The following is a 24733-nucleotide window of genomic DNA, read 5'->3' on the forward strand; positions in this document are numbered from 1 at the left end:
ACATCCAACGGGACAGGACAAAGGGTTGGCAGGACCCCCGGCAGGAGAGTAGTCGGCGGGACCTCCAACGAGACAGGACAAGGAGCTGGCAGGACCCCCGGCAGGAGAGTAGACGGCGGGACCTCCAACGGGACAGACATACGATTGGTAGGACCCCCGGCAGAGGAGTAGTCGACGGGGCCTCCAACGGGATAGGACATTGGGTAGGGACTTGAGACGTGACTCGAGAAGAGACTCGAGAGGGGAACCAAGGGGGAACTCGAGAGGGGAACTAGAGAGGGAACTGGAGCGGGAACTGGAGGAGAGACTAGAGGAGGGACTAGAGGAGGGACTAGAGGAGGGACCTAGAGGAGGGAACTCGAGAGGGGACTCGAGGAAGGACTAAAGGAGGGACTAAAGGAGGGACTAGAGGAGGGACTAGAGGAGGGAACTGGAGAGGGAACTGGAGAGGGGACTCGAGAGGGGACTCGAGAGGGGACTGTGACAGCTGGGGCCAGAGCTGGGTCTGGAACAATGGCTGCGGGGGCCGGAATTGAAGCCAGAATCATGGCTGTAAGGTCCGGTTCTGGAGCCGGAAACATGGCTGTAAGGTCCGGTTCTGGAGCCGGAAACATGGCTGTAAGGTCCGGTTCTGGAGCCGGAAACATGGCTGTAAGGTCCGGTTCTGGAGCCGAAATTGAAGCCAGAATCATGGCTGTAAGGTCCGGTTCTGGAGCCGGAAACATGGCTGTAAGGTCCGGTTCTGGAGCCGGAAACATGGCTGTATGGGCCGGCTCTGGAGCCGAATCCATGGCTGCCGGGACCGGTTCTGGAGCCGGAAACATGGCTGTAAGGTCCGGTTCTGGAGCCGGAAACATGGCTGAATGGGCCGGCTCTGGATCCGGAATTGAAACCAGAATCATGGCTGTAAGGTCCGGTTCTGAAGCCGGAAACATGGCTGTAAGGTCCGGTTCTGGAGCCGAATCCATGGCTGCTGGGGCCAGAACTGGGTCTGGAACCATGGCTGTGTGGGCCAGTTCTGTAGCCGGAACCATGGTTGCTTGGGCTGCTAGCCTGGCCTTGCGACGACTCCTCTTAGCAGCCGCCTGAATACTCCGTGGACCTCCATAAGCCAGCCGAGTTCCGGAATACAACTCCTGGACAGGAGCAGGAACTGGGGCAGAAGCACGGGTTGACTGTAGGCGGAACCCACCAAGGCGTATGGTGCCAGGTTGGGAATTGGGAGACATGGAGTTAGCATGCCTGGGGCTAGCAGGCCAGGAATCACATGTTTCAAGGAAGTCCAACATCCAGTCAGGCAAGAACTCCACAAAACATCGTTTCTCTGCTGCCAACCGGTGCGCCTCTACCAGAGCGGCCCTCTTCTGCCGAACACTGGACGCTCCCTTCCACCAATCGAAGCAGCAAGCCAGATAGAAGGTAAAATGCTGTAATTCTACCTCCCATGGATCATCTGCTGGGTCCATTTGATAGGTCGGTTCGTAATGTTACGGTGTGTGAAGCAGGCAGGACCCAAATGCAGATTAAAGTGAAAATTCCTTTATTTCAAGGCTAGGTGATAAACGAAGACAAAACAGAACACTCACCGACGAACTAGTCATGACACAAGACGAACCGACACTGAACACAGGAAGAGACAAGACTAAATACAGGGAGGGGTAATCACAAGACGAGAAACAGCCGGGGAGGAGAAACACAAGGGCCACAGGTGAACACAATCAGACAACAGACACACTAGGGAAACTAACGACGGGAGGAAAAACAAGGAAAAGGACCCGACAATATTCCCAGAGGAAAACATGACAGGGAGAACAGCAAAACACCCAAACCAAGACATAGAAAACGTGACATAACACAATAATCGTAACAGATAGTGCCTAAATAATACTGCTGTCACAACAAATAGGAGGAAAGTGGGATTTCGTGTCAATCTACACAACCCAGATCCTTGGAGAACACACTTCCTCTTTCAGAAAGTGGATCTTCAGTGGAAATCAATGTGTCTAACAGAAACACAAAGAGTAGATAAGATGTTTGTTTGTTTATGCCTCTGCATGTCTGTCTGTGTGCATGTGTTTTGGACTCCGGCCTCATGCTGTGATCAGTCTCACATATATCCTGCCGGCCCCTCAACGCTGGGGATGCTTTGTGGGTTCAATTGCCCTTTGGAGGCAATCCATTCAACATTAGACAACCTTCAAGGCAGAATGAAAGCGACAGTCAGCAAAGTTGAACCGCAGTATGCAAACCGCTAGACCGCACTCTTGGCCTTCAGCCCGACAGCCAACCCAGAATGAGATGTGTGGTTGTTTCTCTAAACTTCCGTTATCACTATTTGTGATTGAAGCATGACGTAACCTAAGGTCGGTGACTCTGTTGTTGAACACAAGGATGCCGGGCAGCTTCTCTGTTTGCATGCTAACATTTTGTTTACTTTTTGACTCTGTTGAACTGGGCCTTGGTAAACTGCAGCAGTGTTTAGCTTGATAATAACGGTGAGCTTTAACAAAAGTCTTTATCTACAGTTTCATTCCACAGGCCATACAACTGTTAAACACCTGAACTTTTGAAAGAACATCCATAACATTCATCTGTTTGCAACTTACAAATGATTTATCTAATATATCATATTCCAAAAAATGTCATCCAATTCAAGTTCATTTTTTCTCAAAATGTTGGCACTAAAAATGATCAACACCATATTTGTATCCATATAAAACTATATTATTTACTGAATTTAGGCAGCTAATCAAATTCAATTGTGAATAACTTGTTAACCACTAGTACTACACTTATCCTCAAATCCTGCAATCCAGAGTACAAGTTGCCACACACCCCTATTGTAGAAAGACTTGATTTATATTGGCATCATCTAAAACAGTTGCACAATCCATGCCAAACTCATGACCCTGATCTCTGAATAATAAGCACAGGACTAGGATAATCACAAAAGAGTAAAAGGAAGCAGAATTAAAAGCGATGCAATAGCCTGGGCCCAGCATGGGTTGCCAGCTCAGCTCTAAAACCCCTAAAACTTTGTGGAAATGTTTTTCTTTTAATGTAATTAAACTCCATGATATTTATGAGAGGGACTGCTCGAAAGTAGGATATTTGGGATATCCGTCGTAGCCAGGGTTTACGATCAGTTTTTGGGTGATTTGTACTGAGGAACAAGTATCACATCACCGACGGGTGAAAAATAGTGTTTTGGTAACACGGGGTGTTCAGGAAACACTAAAATACTTTGTTATGGAACGCAAAACAAAGTAGGGGGCTAGTACACCCTCCTGAGGGTCCGATTGTGGATGTCATGCGAGCATAACATGGTGAAAACAATCAGTCTAAATTAACAATCGGGACGGAAATGTTCGGATTTCCAAAGGGAGGTTCTGTGAATAAATTAAAAATCAAGAACCGAAAGAATTGAACTATTCATATCTTAGACTGCACTGTAACTTTTATCTTTTAATGTTTATTTTATTAGCTTTTCTTTTTATTAATTAGTTTTTAAATGCCATTTTCTTAATGTCTTTCATTTTTTGTTTTTCTTTTAAAGTTTCTTTTATTATCTTTTACTGTTTTTAAATGCCTTTGTCTGAATGTCTTTCATTTTTGTAAAGCACCTTGAATTGCCTGGTGCTGAAAGGTGCTATATAAATAAACTTGCCTTGCCTAAAACGACATCAACCCACCCAGTATTAAAACATCTGTCTGGCAACATCATATATAACCCCAGACATAAATCTGTTCACCTCAGCAGGGATCCAGATCACATGCCATCCAGTTAAACCGGGGATTTAACTTGCCCTCGGGTGGGCAAAGGCCCCTCACACTCACTGCCTGGAAAAAGGATTTATACTGTACTCTGTGTGGCTATTCAAAATTCCATAAATATTGGTTTGATCATAGGCTTGGAAGTAAACCAGTTTGAAACATGATGTCCTCTGTACCTAACAACATGCCCTCCTCTTCATTCTCCATTGTCCCACCCTGTCCCACAACAAGCTTTTCAAAAGCCTCCTCTGCTTTGCCAGGCACGAAAAAGGCCCGAGTAAGTATTGCTGGAGGGGGTGTCATCTTTCTAAGAAACTGTAGATTGAGGAATTGTTATTGTGTCTCCCAACAATGAGCCTTTTCTCAGACTTTGACGGTCCCTGATGCTGAGGAATGCACTTATCCCAGCTAGAGTCGGGGAGGAGAAGTGCTGTGAGCTGTTTAATTGTGGCCAGGGATTTGCAGTAGATGAGGTCCCGCTATTTGGAGACATGTAAGTATGACAATAATTCTTCAATAAAAGGATGGGAGGATAATTACTGGCAGGGAAATAGCAAGAGTGGTGTATCAACTTCTTTGCAAGGCCAGAAAAAGTTATATGTAGCAGATGGAGTGAGCAGAGACTGGGGTTTGTGGGAAATTAGGACTTCATTCGTCGTTGAAAAAGAGCACAAATGTTAGTTACCTTTCACAGAAGGTGTGCAGACAGGGCAGCACCTTGGGGTTGTGGTAGTGATCCAGACAGATGCTGCAGACCAGAAACTGTTTGTCTATCTGACGCACCACAGGGCTGGTGCTCCCCGCCTCACGCTTTGCCATAGGAGAGGACATTTGAAGCCACGGACAACGACAGCGGTTAACCTGCAGAGAAACAAAGATGAAAGCATTAATATCAGGGCTGCTAATGCTCTGTAAACTGACCACAGGAGGTACCAAGAACCAAAGTTAACAAAGCTCCTTGGTTTAGAACAAATACTCATCCATTGTTATTGTGTTTTTTCTAGGTTAATACGAAAAAAGCTAGCTGAAAGAGACCTCTGTGAAATAGAAGTAATCCGTAAACAGACTGAAACTGATGTAGAGAAACCAGTATGGCCCTGTGCCTGGCTTTTGATGAACATCTTGATAACGCCAAAACAATCAAATAAACCAGACAACAAGTGCAGACTGTGGTTCAGAAGGGGCCGTCTATTATAATCCACAACATTTAATTAAACAAGCTTTACTGGCCACACATGCTACCCAAAGTGAACACACCTGTTGTGATATTACACACACATATACACAAGGGAAAACTGAATGTGCAGAGTAGCGTCTATGTTTTTCTATTTGTGTCTGTCTGTCTATATTTACAAGTCGCGAGTGAGGTCTCACTCTGCTAAAGTCTCTCCAACGAACCATATGCTTTTATAACATTCAAAAGGAAATATGAACAGAGCACAATTTTACATCTATAGTCTTTGATTAAGAGTTTGCTGTATAAGTGAAACTTTAAAGTGCTGTATGTTTAAAAATAACTGAGCATTAATACTTTCTGTATTTAATGATCTGTCAATTGTTATAATCCTGCATTTAAATGTGTTGGCTAGGCACCATTTAACTTCAATTTAAAAAAGGGATAACGTTGCCTTTTAACAGTTTAATTCTGTCAGGGTTAGAAATTGCTTTATAATTGATGTGCAAAGGATGTCATGTTTGCACTAATTTGAATAACTCATGAAAAAAAATGATGCCACACTTAAACAAACACTCTGAATATAAAGCCATGTATACATGTAGCTGACAATATAAGATAGATCAGAGCTCTGTGAGGAAGCCCCATGCTTTACACAATCACATCTATAATAGAAATACAGCTTGCATTTTTGATATTCTGCCTGGCAACACAAACACAGTGTTAACTCCAACTTGACCCACTTTCACATTTATCAGTGCGAGCATAAACACATTAATTACATTGGTGCGTTAAAAATGCTTCTGCAGCATGTTCTCAAAGCTATGCACAACATGTGCAAATGATGTTGGAAGATCAGGTGTTATCTATTGGAGAAATGTCCTAAAACATAAAATATACACATGCAATGAAAAGAGACCACAACATATTTTAGTTGGAAAACAACTACAAGTGATTTGACTTTTTGGTCTAAACTTGCCACCTTTGAGGAATTCTGTGCATACCATTTCGATTTTTTTGTTGCTAACCTGCTTCAGTAATGAAGTCGAGTCACATGTTCTCAGTAGGTGAACACGTTAATGATTAATGAATCAGACACAGTGTCTCAGCACGTCTCAGAAAAACAAACATTCCTGGCCTTAAGATGTACAGTATTTGAGGACATTACACACTCCTTGATGAGGACAGACACAATGCACAACAAAGAAAACATACTGACAATCATCATCCCCCCACCACACACACCCCCCCCTGTCTGCACATCTGTCACTGCTGGATATAGCTCCCAATCCCTGCCATTTTACACATGTCAGTTGTTGCCCACTGCCCACAAACACAGAGGATCCACTGACACACAGACTGAGAGGTTAAAGGTCACTTCTTAAGCTGTCAACCATGAGAGTGACATGTCACATTCACACTTTGGTAAGGGATTGGCAGGGTGTCTAACATAAATGATTACAGGTAAGTAGCTTATGCTTTGTCTGAATCTAAACATGCATTGTTCTCTATAAGCCCTGCGCTCTAAACTGGCCTTTTGTGATTATCCAGTTGTCACTGTTCGATTCTGATGAAAGGAAGGTTAAATGTCTCTCAAAAGAACGCAGAAATAATTAGCGATCAGCCACAGGATGTACCGTACTTGAGTGCTGTTCCCTGTCATTCTCTTTCTCTGCTAGAACGCACTGATACTAATATCATAATGACTACTTTCTAAATTTAGATATGTGTATAAGTGGGTAGGCAAAGAAGCAATGACGATGAAACTAAAATAAGACTGCGGCTCGTAGGACTGCTGGATAGCAAAGTTGCTGGTACTTATTTATTTACTGTTGGGTGTATTTTAAAACACCTTTTTATAGGATGGACCAAAGCAAAGAAGAATCTGGAGTCCAATAAATCCCAATGAGGAATTCTGTCTCGAAAACATTTGGATAAATAAAAGTAGCTCAAATGCTAAAACCATCTGTTTTGAATCACTCACTTTCTCTTGTATGTTCCCACTTTACTTTAGTTGAGGGAAAAAGTTCAACATACACATAGTGGTCATGCTTTCGAGCACATGAGTGGATGCTCATATGTTTATACTTATATGCATTCAACAGACTGTGTTTTGGTCCCAACTTCATTCATGGCCACTTAAACGTCTAAGTAGGCCACGATGCTTCCATGTGATGCTCTCTAGAGTCTAAAGTAACCATGACCATTTAAGTGACAGCTTGGGAAGTTAAAAAAGCGAGTGAAAACATGCAAATTTAAGGCGCTGAAGTTAGAGGCAGCAGAGTAGGCTAAAGCCAAGCCCAGGCAGGAAGCAAAAATGATGCATGAGAGGACATATCCGGCAGAGGACTGCCATCAAAATGAAATGTGTTATATTTCTCTGGGTTGTTTTATGCACAGTAATAACAGCCCATGTTGCTTGTGACCCTCACTAATTCCTCAATCTTTCAGGATTACAGCTTGTGCATGTGTAACAGATTGTTTGTGTGTATGTTAAAGAGCATGAGGGCAGCATGTTGTGTGACAACAAGCTAACAGCCACAGAGTTAGCACACAATGAGCCCATTCACCAACAGAAGGCTTTACCGAATACAAAAGTAACAGTTTTCTTTGTCCCGTTCAGCGCTCTGCTGTAGCTTTACTGTACAATAAGATCCTCATAGCTGTGTGACTGTTATAAAACACATGTGAAAATGAAGAGTAACATTTAACATTTAAGTAACCTTTCCTTCCCAGTTGAGTATAGGAAAGGGACGCACAGATTCAAAAGAAAAGTAGTAAACACAGCCATTCACTGTCACGCAGCACCAATGAAACTGCATAAAGTCTGACAAACACACACTTCTCTCTACTAACAACTAAGCCTAAATTGTAAGTTGTACACATGACTATGAGGAAAACACACAGAGTTGACAAAAAGACTACCTACTGTCAGTAGAGTGTAGTATCAATCTAGAAGGCTCCATGGCAGCTCTGTGTTAACTTTAAAGAATCAGCTCACGCCCTGACTCACACTGACTCCCCCCTCGACTCCCCCCCCCCCCACGGTCCTGCTGACCATACTTCCTTTTCCCTTTTCCTTCTGTTGCTTTTCCTCTTCCCACCACCACAACACAAACACACAGACTGAACAAGACTGAACAGGGATGACAACAGAGGGTGGGACTGTGAATTGAAAGTCCCTCCTCCTGTCAGTGCTGTTTACAAGCATGAGCTGACTGGATTCCCTCCTACTCCTGCGCTCCGATTGGCCATGAAACTTAAACTATTGGGAAGAGAGATTGCATCATAGGCCAACAATGTGTGCTGGTCAGAGGGAGTGAGAGGGAAAGATTGAAACAGACAAGAAAAATTAAAAAGTCAAGGCTGAAAGGACATGGATCTTAAATCCAGAAAGGAATTGCACATATCTTAACCTGCTGAATATCATCTGTGAAATGTAAACACTCAAAAGGATGATAATTAGGCACGGACGCTGGCTTAGTTCTTGAATGCAGCTCGCAAGAGTGACGTTCATCTGGCCTCCAGTTACAGTTATGAAGAAACACGCCATTATTTAGCCAGCCAAGTTCACACGTGCAGCCAAACAACATTTAGAGTTACATAATTCCTGATGTCACCATAAAAATAAATAAAATCCCCCAAAATGAGAGTTTGGAACAGAGGCCTCTCCGCAGATATCAAATTACACATAAAGAGGGATAAGGAAAATACCCTTAATATGGAAAAGGGGATTCATCCTTTTTATTTTAAGGTAAAATATCTTGTCACAGAATGATTTTGCACCCAATCCCTTAAACTACCCGTCCTTTCGAAGTGGTCATAGTTTAATCTGGGGAAAGAGATGACGATTCTCTGACAAAAACATCAATTGAAATTAATCTGTACGGATTGAGTTGTGTCCTCTCTCCGCCCTCGCTTCAGGCTCTGCTTCCTCCACGCTCAAACACACCTTTCCAAAATCCCATCCTCACACTCACAGGCCAGATGGCCCACATGGTTGTAACAGGAAGTAAAGTATAAAGATGAAAAACCATTCAGAAAATTAAATGTATAGTAATGTGCCACTACTGTTTTACAACAGTTTTATATAAAGCTTAATCAACTTGATAGTCGTGAAAATATCTGATGTTTTCAAAACAACTCTCACAAACATATTGCCGCGGCTGTATGGAACCATTTATTGGATGTCTTGTATTCATGCTCCACAATAAGTAATTAAGGGTATTCAGCAGAGTCAATAAACCAAATGCAGCACTCCAGCGTGGGCAGCCGTTTGGAAAAGGCTGTTGTCATCCCTGCAGCGAGCACGACACAGCATTATTACCAGCTGTTTACCCCTGCACTTATTCTGCTGAAATGCAAGTTTTAGGAAAACCAGAGGAAGAGCAACTAACAGTGGCTCCCACAATGAGACTCCTGAAGAAAACACACATCATATAAAAGGAGTACTGTATGCATGAAAAAGAACAGATAATCTGAAAACACAATCATATGGATTCTACCTAAAATATGTCTCTAAGGATGAAGGCCATAAAATGCTTTGGGAGGAATTTAAGTGAGATCTAAAAGGAAGAAACAGGCCAATGCATTCTGTGCCTTATGCAATAGCAACAAATAAAAGAAAAACGTTCTGCCCTGGAGGAGGAACAGTAACAGTAATGACCGTAATGGTTGTGTAGTTTTGTGCATCTTCTGTATTCTCACGACAAATAATGTGACAAGAAAGCAGCTGAAAGGGTGAGAGTTAGCTGAAGGGTTTAGGGCGGTGCCTACTAGCTAACAGACAATAAATCCGTGCTACACACCTGATGTCTTGTTATTTTTCTTTCTTTAAGTTTAGTTTTATGAGCTTCCCTACCTCATGCTCTGTAACATCTTCCTACCTGTCTTTGATGCAATCTAAAACATAAGGGATTGGGATGTTTAGAAAAGGTTCACTTTGAAACATGTGGATGAGGAGAAAGGGGTAAAGTACTCGAGAGAAAAGAGAGGACACAAAGATACTTTAGACACACAGACACACACACACACACACACACACACACACACACACACACCTTGGATAACGGAAAAAAAAGTGTGTAATAGAGCATGCCCAATATGGTGTTTGAGTCAGAAAGCCATGGCATGACACCATAAAACACACACACACACACACACACACCCACACACACACACACACACACACACACACACACACACAGTCAGCTGTTTCGATCTGAGTCAATAGCCCCCCTTCGCCAAATTCTTCTCCGCTGCTAAAGTTACACATACTGTATAAACACACACGCTCTGAGGGTTTGAACCTTTAATTGGTCCTCACAAATATAGCAGTGCACAAAAGCACACCCAGGATAATAGATGGCGTGCATGGACGAGCCTGTATAACTATCTCTAGTGTGCACGGAAAGCCACCATTCTCCTGCTCAGGCCAGTCTTAAGCCTCCACATACATACTTCTATATATAGAGCTATCAGTTCTCATCCGCTTCACACCACTGGCAGGCACGTGCTCCATAGCTGCACACACACTGAGAAAAGCACAGAGATCCTCAGATGACCGGCATAGAAAAACAATATAAATATAAACATTTGCAGCCTTACATAAGTGTCCGAAACATGGACTACACATAATATGTCTCGTATTTATTTGTGCATGATGTCACTTGTTCATGTATGCTAAGCATTTGTTAGCATCTTAAAGCAGTGACATCATTGCCTTGGGGTTACTGGGTTTTAATGTTGCCAGCACGTGGGATTATAGGCACACTTTAGAATGGAAAAGCAAGATAAAGTTGATAAATGCAAAAATACATAATAAATGCACAATAGGACTATGTAGACCAGGGGTGTCAAACTCAAGGCCCGGGGGCCAAATCCGGCCTGTGACGTCATTTCATGCGGCCCCACAAAAGCTTGCAAAGAATATAATATGTTTATTATATGGTTACATGCCGCTTTACAGAAGCACGTTGCTCATAAACTACATGTCCCACAATGCATCTCAAGTTTTCTCCAGAATTTGGCTTTTCTTTTTAAATCATTTTGTGACATTCTCACTGAAGAGACTTGCAATTATTTCCCCTAGACTTCTGCTTTCAGACGTAGTTAATGATGAAGTTATTACCCTATCCGATGATGATCCAATGCAGAGGCAATAATGTAATATATAATACATTATTTTATATATATTAAATATTTATATATGTATTCTTATATAGTCTTAAAGTTACAACCGGCCCTTTGAGTGCAACCACAATGCTGATGTGGCCCGTGATGAAATTGAGTTTGACACCCCTGATGTAGACATTTAATACCATTCACTAAAATTAAGAAATAAGCTTGTTATTGGCACCTCATAGTAAATCCAGCGTGCATGCATTCACAGATTGATGGGTTGAAACGAACATGACGCTTCCTTTGGAAAGCTGTGGCAGCTTCCCAGCTGTCTCTGCACAGCAGCCCGCCTCAGGGAAAGCAGGTGTGTGAGCGTAAACTGTGTGCAGAGAGCTCCACTTCCCACAAATAAGCTTTAATTTGAGAGATCAAAATTAAAAGTGTTAAAATCTCAAATAATTCCCTAAAAGGTTCAACACTTTACTCTTGTTTACTATATTTCTATTCAGGCACTGAGTCAATATGTTTGCACTTGACTTTTTATCTTTTATTGGACATTTTATTTTCCTTCTTATGTTTATATCTTATGTTATCTTTCATTGCACATTCTTACTTCTTATATTATATAATACATTATATAACTTTTTATTCATTCTATGATGGAACAACTTTAACAAATACCAATTTTCCCCTAAGACTATTAAAGTATTTCTCATTCTAATTCTGATGGTCAGACAATTACACCAGCTGAGACATATAGCCTTCACCTAAACAAAACCTCACAATTTGCCACACAATAAATAAATAATAATACTTATAATGATCTTTTTGCATCCCTGAATTAAATCACAATCAGCGACAATACTGCAGTTATGAAACCATTCAATTTCTGCTCTTATTACCTCTGTTCTGCTTCATCAAGAGATTCTTGAGACTAATAACATCAAGACAGACATTAGAACTGCATCTCAACTAACCAGAGTCTTCTCATGGCCATGGGAAAATACAGGCTCCATCACATGTCTAACGTGCTTGACGCAGAGCACACTCATCACATACTGTCACATCCTCTTGATATCGGACCAAATTTGGTAAAAAAAAAAAAGGGAAAATCTCCTATCTCGCTCTCCTTTGCACTGAATTATGAATTTCAAACTAAATCATTTGACATAGGCACTATAGGCATCATTCTTGCATCTGTTTTCAGTTTAACATCCATGTAATTTGCATTGGATAGCTACAAGCCTGTTAACAAACACAACAGAAATAAGAAATCAACAGTTTATAATCCACATTTCAAAGTTCCATTTAAATATTTTTCAAGTTAAAAACATTCAAAGGGAATATTACATGATGCATATACTCTTCACCGTCTTTTTTATCTTGCCGAACCCTTTCCCGCTGAGAGTTTTTTCAGTGAAAGAGGACCATGTGCCACAGGGTAGAGGAGCTGATCCTGAAATAATTTGTTTCTTTAAATAACTGCGGGAATAAACGCTCTGAGCTAAACATATATTAACATAAAACAGCTAGTTCAATATCACATGGCAAAATAAGAACTTAGACATTAAAGATGTTGACAGTGTTTTACTTTTAACAGACTTTGACTGAGTATGTATTTCTCAAGATGCAGGGGGAATTTAGATGCTCGTCATCTGGGTGCTTTTAGAAAAAACGGTGGTTATGTAAGATCCACATATCCAGAACACCAATCAAAACAAAAGAATAAAAGCGCTTTGCCATGGGTGCTTTACTCACATGTCCTTCACATCAAAGAGACAACATGACCAAACATGGTGAAAGATGTCAGAGAAATAAAGATGTATTTACCATGACGTGGAGTTGGGGATGTTCCAACTTCACGCCATGGGGTGGAGGTCTTTTTCTCATGCTGCTCATCATAACAAACCCTGTCCTTGAATCATGCATGTGCATTAGGGCTTTGGTTCCTAACAGGGTGGAAATTCATCTACTAAAGGGGATAAGAAATTCCATCATTTGTTCGTCATGCTGATAGGTCAGCAGATTTATGATTTGACCGTTTGCTAACCTCTGCAAATCAACAAGACGAACTAGGGGTGTGGCCTTAAAAACCAAATTCACTCAAATAACATCAATTCTTCTCAATGAAATGCAATCCACTCGGACAAAAGCCTTAAAATGACCATAGAGTTGAATCGCTTTGATGCCATCTTGACACAAACTAGACCTCAAATGAAGGATTGAATTGTGCTGTTTCTGTCTAAAAAAACAAACATGTACTGACCACACATTGTGACTCCACACTGCTTGTCTTGTAGTCCGCTTTAAACACCAGATTTCTGCTATGATGGCAGAGCAGAACAAAGCCTGTCAGCTGACTAACACGTTACAACACACACATGTATCTTAATAGTCCTCTGGCAAGATGATGTAATGGATGACAAATGTCGAGGAGTGGTACCCACTCTGTCCACACACTGTGGGACTGACTGATTTAAGCTTGCCTAATCTGAGCCAAGCTGGGCAGGAATTTGTCACAGGAACCGCCTGTATCAGCATATTAGCACACGGCTCACACTCCAGCATGCAAGCACACGTGAACACACACACACACACACACAGACACACAGACACCCACCCACCCACCCACACACACACACACACACACACACACACTCACACACACACACACACACACACACACACACACACACACCACACACACACACACACACACACACACACACACACACACACACACACACGCACACAGGTGTACACGACTCTAGCACACCATTATCACTGAAGCATGTCAATGCAATAACATCAGTTAGAGGGCTTTAGATATATGTTACTTTTCTTGTTTGCCTAACACGATTACAGCATGGTTACTGTATTCTTATTTGTTTAACTGCCATCATCAAGCTATTAGTTTGACTACGGTATGACCATGACAGTCTTTATGTTCTTATTGCTATTCTAAGGAGGGGAATACAGTAATAACATTCAGTGCCAACATACAAAGGCCTCTATGATGAACACAGTGCCTATATGAGAGTGAATGTGTCCTACAAGAAGCATTGAACACATGACTGCTTCAAGGATTACTATCAAGACAGTGAACACAGGAACATCAATAGTACATTATTCTAACAGATCAGCGAGTGTAACTAATCTATCCTTCAGCTGTATTTATGTAGAACAATAGCCTGACGTCAAAGTCTGAGTACTGCTAGTTCTATATAATGCCAATTAGTATGCTAAAATGAATATTCTTTGTTGGACCTTCAGATCAGAGCATGTATTGACTGAAGCATCAATACACAAATATCAGTATTACTAGAAAGGTCAGAGTTGCAAGCATACAATAGATGGAGAAAATGTAGCTCTCTCCCTCTTTAAGGAATATGCAGCTTCCAAATACCCACAAAGGACATTCGTTCAAATTAAAATATTGCTTAATCACTCATTTTATAATGACATGAGAAAAGAACAGTGGCAAGGATGGTTCAAATAAGAACGAGCTTAACCTTTTGAGTGTAACTATAAAATGATCTGATCTTTACATTTATCTCACAAAAGGTTTCACTGAATATATTAATATAAAAACAGGTTAAAACTGTCAGTTAAAAAAGTTAGACCCATATTATTGTTGTTTTTTGGTTTGGCACATCTTAACTCTCCTGTCATTTCAGACCCCGCCTTCCTCCAGGCTCTTGCAATCCTGGTCTCCCCAGCCCTCCCCCTTACCTGCTACTCATTCCCTCATTGCTCCACAGTATTTATACCACCTCACTCTCACTTGTCCTCTGCCAGATTGTCTTGTCTATTCTGCCAAGCTCTCCAGCGTTTGATTATCTCTTGCCTAGCTACCTGTCCTGCCTGGTTTTGACCCCTGCCTGCCTGTTATCGGACCTCGAGTTTCCTGCCTGCCCCCTGTTTGGATTTGTTTGCCTGTCTGACGGATCGCCTGGTTCTGAGCCCTGTTCTGCCTGCCCCTTCTCGGATTTGTTTGCCTGACTGCTAAATGTCCTGGTTTTGACCCTGCCTGTCCCTGACCTGATTAAACTGAACATTCTGAACACTGGTTGTATCTGTGTCGTGCTATTGGGTTCTGATCTGTACCTGTGAGCGTGACAAAAACAAGAGTGTTTTCTTTCCAGATGTTACATGAAATGCTGAAGAAATGGCACAATAGTGTGCACAAATAGTGCTATTAATGCACACCCCTGAGGGATCTATCTAAATATATCCAACATGACATGACTGCATCTCTCAGCTCAGTCACTAAGCTTTCACAACATGCCTCTTCCTGCAATAGCATGCAAAGTAAATATGGTTGAAGGAAAAGCCCAAACAGGCAATCACATTTTTATTCTACACAGTAATGTAACAACCCAAACACAACGACAACACTTACTGACCACTTTAAATATGCAACCCAAGATTGGGCATCTGTAAAGAAACTAAGAAATTGAGTAATAGCAAGAATGGCTTTTTTGAAGTGAATTTGGAAGTATGGGGTGAATCAACACAACTGGAAATCAATTAAATCAATTAAAGCCATAAAAGCTTTGACAGCAGAGGGTAATAACAATTAAGCTAAACACGGACATACACTCCCAGAAGAAACTGTTACAGTACATCTCTCTTAGGAATTCCTCTACCCTTTAAACTTTGCTCATACTCATTCAACCTAGAAATAAAATCATGAAGCATAAATATAGACCAGCATGATGGAGGAGGAATACAGTTGCTGTTACCCATGGCAACACAATCACCTTAGAGCTGATAAAGTCCGCGAGGAGGACGAAAGGGAGCAGCACCACACACACACACACACACACACACACACACACACACACACGCACACACACACACACACACACACACACACACACACACACACACACACACACACACACACACAGCACACAGCTTACAAGTGTCTTGACAAACGTGTCAAATAATTGTATATGTAGCCGGCTATCACTGTAAGGTTGTATTTTATCGCATTAAATTACACAAAGATGGCTTGTTCAGTGTTTGTGTAATAACAATAAACGAGTAAACATAATAGCACAAAGGCCTTATTTGGACATAAAATGATCCTCACATCTCTCTTTTCATCGATTGTTGCACTTGTTGGTGGATACATCAATTCAGCTAACAGCCTTACCATAGTGAGAGCTCTTTGACCATGACAATGACAACTTCAACATCTGAACAGACACGAGCCAGCTAAGTGCAATGGTAGTTAAAAAGACAAATGGGGCAGAAAATCCAGTGGTTAGAGTATTTGCAACCATTCAGTTAATCATTCAGTGCATGTTGAAGTTTACATTTCTCCTCGCCTGTCTCACCCCTCCCATGCAACTCCGGTGACATTCCTCCCATGCCAGCTGGACATTCCAGTCTCAACTTCCCCCCACAGCGACCAGAGGTGATCACTATGTTTCTAAATATGCTTGTTCAATATCCCAGCTATCTACACACAATGCTTCTGTTACACTCATATACTGAGTCCCTGAGTTTGGTGTCTGCTTGGAGTTCTACTGTATGCATATGCTTCATGCCAAGGTAATCTTTCTGCTCAAAACATCATCAACTATATATTCAGATTACATCATGAGATCAAACTGTAGAGCTGATGAATAATAAGGTTAACATCTCCTGAAACCCAAATACTGACTGAGTAAAGGCAAACTTTAGAAGGCAAAACAGTTTTGTTTTAACGTCATTGTCAATGAATTATTGATAGCATCTTAGCTGTAAAAGGTTTTTCTGGGACAGGAAGGATGTATAAAGTACTTTGAGAGGGATAGCTGTTTTTCTAAGTGAATTGTATCAAATTGCACTTCAATAATACAAGCCATCATCTTGATTATTACACACTCAGGGCAAACATGTGAAGCATTTGTTGATAAGCTGACACAGGCCACACATAATTACTTCCAGGGACCATTTTTAAATATCCCCAAACCTTCTATATCAGGCATAGATGACCGCAGCATATCTCATCACTCATCTATACAAACAGCCCAGTCAGCCTCACAGATGGTGTCAAACACTGTCACGCAGGAACTATTCTCAGGTTATCACAGTACAAACCCATCACAGAGCAGCAAATGGCCTGCAGCATTAGTTTGCACACAGACACCATTAGGTGTACACGTCCATCAGTGGAGGGGAAACAGGACAGAGGGAGATTTGGGAGAAAGAAAGGCTGACTCTCTGCCAAGGCGAGGAGAGTGAGAGAAGGAAATATGGAGGATGAGGGAATGAGCATTTTCACACACAGTGGGGATGACATGAAAGAGCGAATGTCTGGGAGAGAAGGATTTACTTACAGCAGGTTCCTGACAGATGAAGGACAGTACCAGGGAAGTTTCAGCACGCGCTGCTCCACGGGGAGCGATATCCGTCCGCAAAACCCAGCATTGCCAAAGCAAAGCGCACCTCACACAGAGAGTGAAGAGAGGGAGGCAGGAACAATGCGTGTGTGTGTGTGTGCGCGCGTGTGTCTGTGTGTGTGTGTTTAAGTGTGATCAGTATCTAGCTTTAATGCATGTGTGTGCTGACAGGAGGGAGAGAGAGAGGGGCTCTTAGGAGGCTAGAGATGCAGAGAGATTGTATGAGATGACTGGCTGGTGTGAAAAGGGGAGGGGGCTAGATTGACCAATGGTGTAAGAGATGAACAAAGTTAAGAAGAGATAGCGACACAAAGTGGGAGATTTTTTTAATTGCTGCTCTCAATCTCCGTTTTTGTTTTTTGATTGCATGTGTTAGGAGAATAAGAAACCCCAAACCACCAAGCAGAACATGTGATGCTTCATATAAGAGAATGGGAGTCAGTCAGTTTGAGAAACTTTAAAGGCAACCAGCCTGCAGTCTCCTCCTCAAATAAGGACCCAGGTCCAGTGTAGATACAAACTAATTGGAGGAAGATGTGAGATAAAACATAAAATTGTACTTATTGACAGGCTGTACATACATGTGAAAATCAGCTTTAGAAGGAGGTGCAACTACTGATGGAAAAAAGAGAGAATAACATAAAAGTAAGAGTATATAGGCTAAGTAAAGGTTGTTTAAGGAAACATAGTTTATTCTGAAGCATAACATGACAGTGTTGTAAGGTCTGGGTGTATCATGTAGAGAGAGAGAGAGAGAGAGAATATAAACAGTGAAGTGTATGGACAGGAAAATTGTGATTGCAGGGTTTGTAACATCTGTGAGTATGGCTACCGGAGGTATGAGCACCATCCTTTGCCAGTTTGCATATGTGCATGCATGCATGCGGAAGGGGGTGGGGACCATCTTCCCAGGATTTCACTGCGGGAGCACCATGTTGCCATGGAGACTGCATCCAGTGCAGCAGAACACGCAGATGGCTTCTCTCTCTCTCTCTCTCTCTCTCTCTCTCTCTCTCTCTCTATCTCTCTCTCTCTCTCTCTCTCTCTCTCTCTCCCTCTCTCTCTCTCTCTCTCCTCTCTCTCTCAGATCATAAAAGCTGGTCTCTGTGCACGTTTTGACAACCCTCCAGACAAGCTTTTGACTCAGCATGCAGAATAACTATTTTGTTCGTGGCAGATATTTTATCCCAATACATGTCTGTTGTATTAAATATGTAATACAAATATGTTATTCATCCATCCATCGATCTTCTCCCGCTTATCCGTGGTCGGGTCGCGGGGGTAGCAGTTCCAGCAGAGAGCCCCAAACTTTCTTTTACCTGGCGACATCAACCAGCTCTGACTGGGGGATCCCAAGGCGCTCCCAGGCCAGCGAAGAGATATAATCCCTCCACCTGGTCCTAGGTCTACCCCTTGGTCTCTTCCCAGTTGGACGTGCCTGGAACACCTCCCTAGGGAGGCGCCCAGGTGGCATCCTAACTAGGTGCCCGAACCACCTCAACTGGCTCCTTTCGACGCGAAGGAGGAGCGGCTCAACTCCGAGTCCCTCCCTGATGACCGAACTTCTCACCTTATCCCTAAGGGAGACACCAGCCACCCTGCGGAGAAAACCCATCTCGGCCGCTTGTATCCGCGATCTCGTTCTTTCGGTCATGACCCATCCTTCATGACCATAGGTGAGGGTAGGAACGAAAATGGCCCGGTAGACAGAGAGCTTTGCCTTCTGGCTCAGCTCCCTTTTCGTCACAACGGTGCGGTAAAGCGACTGCAGTACCGCTCCCGCTGCTCCGATTCTCCGGGCCCATCTCACGCTCCATTGTTCCCTCACTCGAGAACAAGACCCCGAGATACTTGAACTCCTTCACTTGGGGTAAGGACTCATTCCCTACTTGGAGTGGACAGTCCATCGGTTTCCTGCTGAGAACCATGGCCTCAGATTTGGAGGGTACTGATCCTCATCCCAGCCGCTTCACACTCGGTTGCGAACCGATCCAGTGAGTGCTGAAGGTCGCAGACCGATGAAGCCATTAGAACCACATCATCTGCAAAAAGCAGTGGTGCAATCCTTAGTCCACCGAACTGCAGACCCCCTCCCCCATGACTACGCCTCGAAATCCGATCCATGTATATTACAAACAGGATTGGTGACAAAGCACAGCCCTGGCGGAGGCCAACCCTCACCGGAAATGGGTCCGACTTACTGCCGAGGACCCGGACACAGCTCTCGCTTTGGGAGTACAGAGATTGGATGGCCCTGAGTAGAGACCCCCTCACCCCATACTCCCGCAGCACCTCCCATAGTAACTTCCTGGGAACTCGGTCATACGCCTTCTCCAAGTCTACAAAACACATGTAGACCGGATAAGCGTACTCCCAGGCCCCCTCCAGGATCCTTGCGAGAGTAAAAAGCTGATCCGTTGTTCCACGACCAGGACGGAATCCGCATTGTTCCTCCTCAATCTGAGGTTCGACAATCGGCCTGACCCTCCTTTCGAGTACCTTAGAGTACATTTTCCCGGGGAGGCTGAGTAGTGTGATGCCTCTGTAATTGGCACACACCCTCTGATCCCCCTTTTTAAAAAGGGGAACCACCACCCCGGTCTGCCACTCCTTCGGTACTGTTTCCGACTTCCACGCAACGTTGATGAGACATGTCAACCATGACAGTCCCTCAACACCCAGAGCCTTCAGCATTTCCGGGCGGATCTCATCCACCCCCGGGGCTTTGCCACTGTGGAGTTGTTTGACGACCTCAGTGACCTCCCCCCGGGAGATTGGTGTTGATCCCCCGTCATACTCCAGCTCTGCCTCTAACATAGAGGGCGGAGTTGTCGGGTTCAGGAGTTCCTCAAAGTGTTCCTTCCAACGCCCTAACACTCCATCAGTTGAGGTCAACAACGTCCCATCCTTACTGTACACAGCTTGGATGGTTCCCTGCTTCGCCCTCCTGAGGTGTCGGACAGTTTTCCAGAACAACTTTGGTGCCGCCCGAAAGTCCTTCTCCATGTCTTCTCCGAACTTCTCCCACACCCGCTGCTTTGCCTCGGCCACGGATGAGGCTGCTGCCCTTCGGGCCTGTCGGTACCTTGCAACTGCCTCGGGAGTCCCCCGGGATAACAAATCCCTGAAGGCCTCCTTCTTCAGTCGGACGGCTTCCCTGACCACCGGTGTCCCACCAGGAGGTTCGAGTGTTACCGCCCCCTTGAGGCACCTAGGACCTTGAGACCACAGCTCCCCGCCGCGGCTTCGGCAATAGAGGCTTTGAACACCGACCACTCTGGTTCAATGTCCCCAACCTCCACAGGAATGCCCGAAAGCTCCGCCGGAGGTGTGAGTTGAAGGCCTCCTGAACTTGGGCCTCCTCCAGACGTTCCCAGTTCACCCGAAACTACACGTTTGGGCTTACCAGGTCTATCCAGAGGCTTCCTCCGCCACTCGACCCAACTCACCACCAGATGGTGATCAGTTGACAACTCCGCCCCTCTCTTTACCCGAGTGTCCAAACATACGGCCTCAGGTCCGATGATACGATAACGAAATCGATCATGGACCTTCTGCCTGTTATTCATATAGCACACCAAATGTGTCATTACATATGAATCAGATGAAAAACATTCGATGCTTCTTCATTACTATTAGCCTGTGTAAAGTATGCATGTCTGCATTTGATTTTTATTTATAAAGCAATGTTAGGGAAACTTCCGTCTTACATCTGTTCCCTGATCTCACAGCGTATTGTAAATGGCTACTGCCTGAGATCTAAAGCTGTGGTTGTATTACATGTGCCAACTGCTAGGACTGTATTAGGAAATACAGCTTTTAGATGCGCAGCGCCGCTAGCATGGAACAGTCTACAAAAGGAATGGAAGCTAAGCAGTTTGATTCCATTTCATGTTTTTAAAGCTAGGATAGACGCTATACAATCAGAACATATTGGTGTCTGTAAATGCTACTAGTATACAAACTGTAGTATCATATAATGTCCTTTGTTTTCTGTCATGTTTGTATTAATGTTTGGAACTAATTGAAGCAGGTCACCATTGTAAAAGAGGTCTATGATCTCAATGGGTTTTATCTGTATAAATAAAGGTTTTGAATTGAATTGAATTGAATTGATTTGGTTCAATTATATACTATACTGGTACTGGACAATTTCCCAAAGCATTACATTGTCAGATTAAATTCTTACTTTCAGTTAATGCAAAGATATTATGAAAAATAAATGGTTTCATCCACAGAAAAACCAGAGAGAGAACCCAGACCTTTCTTGTGTTGTCCAGTAACCAAACTAACAGACTGAGTTACACTGTTAATTGCTCCTATGAACTTAAACAATTGACTTAACCAGACCAGCCTGAGTTGATAAACCACACAAATAACACAGCATCGCCTTTCCTTCACCTTGATGGCAACAATGTGACATTTACCCATAATCAATGCGCTGCACAAACTCCCTGTCGTTTAAGCTCATCTCATCAGTGTATAGGCAGAAAACAGCATGCATCCTAATCAGAGTGGCTAGGGCAGGAAGGACATTCATATCAGCACTAAGCAAGTCTTTTTTAAGGTGACTGGTTAATATAATTACTGTTTTATTGATGATAGCAAACCCTGTGGGAGCCTAAAGAGTTTTGTTATGTTGTTAAATACAGTTTCACCTATAGCCTACCTAGGGTCAATCAACAGACAATGCAAAATGTCAAAACACACATTTATTTGTGTTGCACTTACCGATCCATTCTGCTATGAACAGGTTGCTCACTAATGAAGGTTGGATGGTAAGTGCCCTAGATTCTCCAGATGCCACTCCTTACTCCTATAAACGGCTGGATCAACAGAGAGAAGCATTTGAATAACAAAAAAAACTAACATTTATATAATTACAAGGAACATAGGATTCTGGGAATAGTGGTGTGTTTTCCCGTATATTATAGTGGGACCATGAACAACAATGTCATTATTATTCTAAAAGTTTCATAGTTCAAATTGAATTACTTACTCACTATTATTATGTTGAGGGCATTCAAGGCTCTGCTTAATGAATGTGGACCAAGTTTGAAACCAACGCTCCTCTGTTAAATTGCACCATCTAGCGACCGATTGGGGACTAAATCACTAACAGCATTCTATCAGTTATTGGATATATTGGTTGAATACGTACACTTTCCTAACATACAGATACAATGAGAACATAGTGGTATGATCTTACCTTTTTCACTTTTTGAAATCTGAAAATAAAGACACATTTTGAAGCCACGCGTATTTAAGCGAAATCAGATAACGACTGTTTTATCTCAATCGAGAGAAATTAAACAAATTAATTACACCTAGTGTCTGCAATGCCCATGGTTACACAAATGACCTCGGTGTGTGTTAACATTGACTAACATTGACATTATGCGTAATTATTCAAAACCACGCAATTGGATGTAAATATATGCCTCAACAGGATTATATAGAGTAGTTCCACATTTCGTCTGTATGACTTCGTGGCGCAACGGTAGCGCGTCTGACTCCAGATCAGAAGGTTGCGTGTTCAAATCACGTCGGGGTCAGTCCTTTTTAACTTTTAAAGAGTTATCATGGAAATTGCCTGCATTGGTCACATTAACAGAACATTGAATAAATCGTTTTATAATCCCGCGGTTTGATTATATATATTTCATGTTAACAGTAGACAATCAGATGATAGGCCTCTTATAGTTCTATATTGAAGGTAGAATATAACATGCATCTTTTTAGTTAAATGTATTCAACAATCAATGTAAATTACATTTTAAAATAATAATACAATAAATGGGATAAATTATTAGGTTTAGGAAACACTGATACAACAAAGGACATGAGCCTGGACAGGAGGCTTGAAAAGTAACTGATACTTTCCACCAAAGAGCAGCTACAGGTTCAGCATTCATAGACTACATATTGATGGAGTAAATAGTAACAAACCCAAAATGTGATTTAAAGTCTGCAAACAACATTTGTTTCCTTTCTAACCTCAAATCTGATTATAGCATGTATAAACAATCTAATGCCCACAGCTGCTTCGGTGGATTACGTTTCCACACTGTCTGATCTTGTCATGTTACCAAAGAGCAGGATAATGAGTTTCTTTAAACCAGACCTCTGTGCAGCTATTTGCTTCAGTGCTTGAGGTTTACACAAAATAAAAACATGGAAATATCTAATCTAGAGCAATGCTTTGCTTTAAAACATATTATAGCTAATATTCTGTAATGCATTTATCAAAAATACTCAGAATGTATCTACCTTTTGGTTCCAGCAGCTAGTTCCCACATAAAAGAAACATCCAGGATTGTCACCTGATGGCCTTTTTCTTTCATCTGTAAGTCCAGCTGACCTCAGTTATTCATCCTGTGCATTTGCCTTTTTGTGCTTTCTCCGTTTTCAAGATATTGGCTTCCCGTCTACTCTCACTTTCTCTTCTCCGCCTAAATGCTTCCTCACAATGTAACTTGCATGTCTCCCTCCCTCTGTCACTTGTTCCAAATTTCCCCCCAACCTCACCTCCTTCTCTATTCATGCTTGCTTCTCATCTTACACTGTGACACACTAATACACACACATACTCTAAACGTTGATTAGCACAGCCCTGGTGAGAGACAAAAGTTCACCTCCAGTCCTCAGGATTTGACTCACATGACATGTTCCTTGGACGCAGTGAACATTTTATAACAACGGCCCAATTGTACTCTGGAGCTCATTTGACACCAAACAGGTCAGCCGCTGCTAACGTCATCTCTGCTTGTGTAGAGAAGGCCTTGCTTTGGGCTTCTGTTTGACATCCTCAACTTAAAGGATAGCTTGCAGGCATATGACTTAGAGAAACAACTTAACTTTCTTTGTCACAAAGTAGTCACATTCCTTCAAAAACTGCCCATATATATTCCCTTTTTTAAATTCTATTCATCGTGCCCCTTGATTTGAAATGCCAGGGGAAATGTCCCCATTGAGCGCTTGCCAGTGGGAGGACAAGTAAGAAAGGAGCCTGTATTTAACAGTTTGTTCCAGAGAATGTTATTTCACTAAGAGCTCAAATTAAATAGCTGTAAACAAGCCCTGTTGCCAAAGTAACACAGCTGAATGTCTCTTTCTGTACAAATTCTTGGCTTTTGCTGAGCAGAGACACACGGGTGGCACAGTTGTCGTAGGACGGATCATCTGGATCCCAGCGTGGGTTCACCAGCAACAATGTGTCCTATTCAGATTATGTTTTCAATGTGATGACAGCATCAGCTAGGAGGTTGAC

General features: G+C 42.7%; 1 protein-coding gene and 1 non-coding gene across 9 annotated transcripts in view; one reads left to right on the forward strand and one right to left on the reverse strand.

The window, feature by feature from the left end:
* Nucleotides 1–23929, reverse strand: part of LOC117536474 (tripartite motif-containing protein 3-like) — a 35576-nt gene extending 11647 nt beyond the window's left edge. For 2 of the 8 annotated variants that reach the window (XM_034201398.1, XM_034201365.1), the window contains exons 1-2: nucleotides 17401–17643; nucleotides 4460–4635 (exon numbers count right to left, since the gene is read on the reverse strand). In XM_034201398.1, coding sequence (XP_034057289.1) covers nucleotides 4460–4605 — 146 coding nt within the window. In that variant the 5' untranslated portion in view covers nucleotides 4606–4635; nucleotides 17401–17643. Of the gene's footprint in view, nucleotides 1–1586; nucleotides 1620–4459; nucleotides 4636–7873; nucleotides 8008–17400; nucleotides 17644–22194; nucleotides 22290–23733 lie in introns of those variants that run through there. The other 6 variants (XM_034201406.1, XM_034201402.1, XM_034201375.1 and 3 more) reach the window with 5 other exon arrangements.
* Nucleotides 22947–23018, forward strand: trnaw-cca. Its single transcript has one exon. It is a non-coding gene; the product is annotated as a tRNA-Trp (tRNA).
* Nucleotides 23930–24733: the final 804 nt, after the last annotated feature.

The sequence above is a fragment of the Gymnodraco acuticeps genome, unplaced genomic scaffold, assembly GCF_902827175.1.
Source record: "Gymnodraco acuticeps unplaced genomic scaffold, fGymAcu1.1, whole genome shotgun sequence".
Lineage (NCBI taxonomy): Eukaryota > Metazoa > Chordata > Actinopteri > Perciformes > Bathydraconidae > Gymnodraco > Gymnodraco acuticeps.